The sequence below is a fragment of the Sylvia atricapilla genome, chromosome 14, assembly GCF_009819655.1.
Source record: "Sylvia atricapilla isolate bSylAtr1 chromosome 14, bSylAtr1.pri, whole genome shotgun sequence".
NCBI lineage: Eukaryota > Metazoa > Chordata > Aves > Passeriformes > Sylviidae > Sylvia > Sylvia atricapilla.
In genome coordinates this window covers 16,639,418-16,642,574 of record NC_089153.1, presented here as the reverse complement: position 1 = coordinate 16,642,574, position 3,157 = coordinate 16,639,418, and the positions used below count along the sequence as shown (strand labels likewise).

The 3,157-nt window shown below is 49.0% G+C and overlaps 1 protein-coding gene across 2 annotated transcripts in view; it reads right to left on the bottom strand.

Moving 5' to 3' along the window:
- Window positions 1-1,210: 1,210 nt before the first annotated feature.
- Window positions 1,211-3,157, bottom strand: part of DUSP1 (dual specificity phosphatase 1) — a 2,656-nt gene continuing 709 nt past the window's right edge. For both annotated transcript variants that reach the window (XM_066329386.1, XM_066329387.1), the window contains 3 exons: window positions 3,120-3,157; window positions 2,789-3,008; window positions 1,211-2,286 (listed from right to left, as the gene is read on the bottom strand). The exon at window positions 3,120-3,157 is cut by the window's right edge. In XM_066329386.1, the coding sequence (XP_066185483.1) occupies window positions 1,916-2,286; window positions 2,789-3,008; window positions 3,120-3,157 (629 nt within the window). In that variant the 3' untranslated portion in view covers window positions 1,211-1,915. The remainder of the gene's footprint in view (window positions 2,287-2,788; window positions 3,009-3,119) is intronic.

Genomic DNA, 3,157 nt, shown 5'->3' with positions numbered 1-3,157 from the left:
CCCAGGAGAAGAGTCCTGGATTTTAGCACCATTAATCCCCCGGGTAACTTGCAGGACTGCGGCAGGAGTTGGTGGTGCTTTGCTCATCTTGCTGCGTGACGACAGCGCAGCTGCTTTGCGCTCACAAAAACTTTTGCCCGCACACCAAAGATCACAACAGCTCAAATTCTTTCATTTTACAGTCATAACCTGCTGTGTGTGTGCCCCAGCAAAACCATTTTTGATGGGGCAAAAGATGGATCTGACTCTTTGAATATCAGATATGCAAGAACTGGAGTATAGGAAACCCAGAGTCCTGCTGCTCCCTCAGAGCATCGTTTTCCCTGTTACCAGCATCACCCTGCCTAGGAAATCAAGCTTCCAGCTGCATCCCACCCCCTTCAGCTTCCCTGGGAAGGGGATGGCACAGCAGGGATGCTGTCCTGCCCCACAGAGCCCATGAGAGGTGCAGTTCTGGCCCAGGGCCCAGCATTAACCCCGCACCCTGTGCTGCCCACAGAGCTGCTGTTGGAGCTCCCCTGTCTGGCTTGGGCTGTGCTACACCAACCCTCCTCCTTGCCTCAACAGAAACAGCAGATCCAAGTCACCCTGGTGATAATCTCCAGCAGGAAAGAATTTATTTGGGTCTGGGTAAGAAAATCGGTGAGTTGCTGGTTACCTGAGCCCTGATCTGTTTACAGAGATAGCCCAGCCAGCCAAATACCTCACACTCCAGGCATCAGAGACAGTTTGAGTTGCAAAATGGATTTAAGGAGGTGGGACAGGAAAACACTCTGGGAGTTTGTGTCAAGCCTTGGAGATCCGTTACTAACAGGTTAATATTTAGACTTAACCTTTCAAGCATTGAAAGTAAACAAGGAGTAAGAAAGCTTATTCCTCCTCCTTAGGAGAAGGACTATTTTAAATTCACTGTAGCCCAGTGCCCAAGTCTCAGCTGGTTTTAACTGTTACAGCCATCAGGGCAGCCAAATCCACTCCCAGCTGAGAAGCCAGCCTTGGCTCCCTGCCACTGCACACAATTACACGGGGACAAAGAAAAGCTCAGGTTAAGAACCTGCAGTAGTTTCTAGTCAATTACGTTGTTTAAACCCATTTTTCTCAGTCAAGACCCGAGGCCAGAAGAGTTGGAAATTACAGCTCTTTAACCCGGAGCTTCCACATGACTTCTGGGACTGTGAAATGCCGTACTTTAAAGAATATGTAACCCAGATGAATAGAAATATCATAATTTATTCCGTTTGTATAAAAAAAGTTATAATCATGTAACAAAACTATGTCTTCATAAGAAGAAATATATTATTTCACATCATAAATAAATCAGCAAACATACAACCTTGACAACTCCAAAAAAAAAAAAAAAAAAAAGCACTCGCCTGGTGCTTTCATGTCAGTGCTTGGGAAACAAGAAGAGCTGACAGATATACACACACAGGATTATAGTACCAAAAAATACTGAGGTATTTGGTTTCTCTAGAAATGAAACTTTACGTTTGTGAAGGCAAAAAAAAACAAAAAGGAACAAAAAACCCAACAACAATGCACTAATGTAAAAAATAAATAAATAGGACTGTCATATAAAAGGGGACAGCATCAGTGTTGCTCAAAGTGTCCAGGAATGGGAATACTGGTGGGCATGCTACTAAACATGGAGCAGGCTTAGGACAGACAGAAGACAAGGAGGGACAGCTCAGGAAGAGCCAGTGTCCTTTGATCTCTGTGCAGATATCCAGACATTTGTTGAGAAGTCAGAAACACCTGGTTTCTCTGGCATTGGGTGAGCTCCTCTCCACGCACGACACCGTTCTGGGACACGCAAACGACTCCCCACGAAACACAAGTGACACTGTCCCTGTGGTTATTGCACTTCTGAGACAGCAAGTCCGAGTTCCTGGGCCACGGTTTTTCACCTGCTTTTTCAGCAGCTGGGGGAAGTAGTGATGGGGCTCTGAAGGTAGTTTAAAGCACTGGACGTGGTGTGAACCGGGATGGAGACAGGGAAGTTGAAGACGGTGGTGGTCGATGCCCCTCTGTCCAACACTGCCATGGCAGGGCTCCCGGCTTCTGCCGAGCAGTTGGGGGCAAGCACCTGCGACTCAAACTGCAGCAGCTGCCCCATGAAGCTGAAATTGGGGGAGATGATGCTTCTCCTCTGCTTGACAAACTCGAAGGCTTCGTCCAGTTTGACTCTGTTGGTCCTCATGAGATAAGCAAGGCAGATGGTGGCCGAGCGGGAAATGCCAGCCTGGCAGTGCACAAAGACCCTTCCTCCCTCGTTCTTCACCGAGTCTGAAAGAATCAAAGCACACGGTTAGCAAACAAGTCTCGCTGCTTCCAGAGGTGGGAAAAGCACAGGCTGCTGTTTTACATCTCTTTAATCCATCCCTTCCTTAGCCTAATAGGTGCACCCGGAGCTTTTGAGACAAAGGGAGCCTTTGTCCTGAGGAAAGCAGCTATTTTCACTCTGGGCTCCAATTCCAATTACACTAATAGCTCCTCCAGGTCACTCTAGCAGTCTTGCAAGATTACTTCAATACTGATCCGCTTAAATTCACTCTTTTCTGCAAGACCAGTGCCTCTTGAATCAAGATTTCAAACAGCTTTACCAAGCTCAGATTATGCCTGTGAGTAGAATTAAGCTAATGGAAATGTTCCCCGAGTGTACCTTCCCAGTGGAATGTTATTCCCCAACCCCAAGTGGAGGATTTACTGGGGAAAAACCACGCCAAAAATCCCTTCCCAGCGAACATTAACCCAGAAAATACACGGATTGCAAAGAGAGCTCGTTTACCGATGAAATCGATCGCCTCGTTGAACCAGGAGCTGATATCTGCCTTGTGGTTGTCCTCCACGGGAATGCTTTTATACTGGTAGTGCCCTTCGAAGTGGTTGGGGCAATTGGCCGAGACGTTGATGAGCGCCGTGATCCCCAAAGCGTCCAGCATGTCCTTGCGGGAGGCGTGATAGGCGCTTCCCAAGTACAGGAACGGCAGGATTTCCACGGGCCCGCCCTGCAACACACAGAGAGGAACGGCACGGGTCACCTCGGCCCGGTTCTCGGCGGCGGCGCCCGCTGCTCTCCGCGCTCCCCGGCGGCTCCTCCCGTCCCCCCGGGCGCTCACCTGGTCGTAGAGCGGCGTCCCGCAGGAGCTGCAGCCCG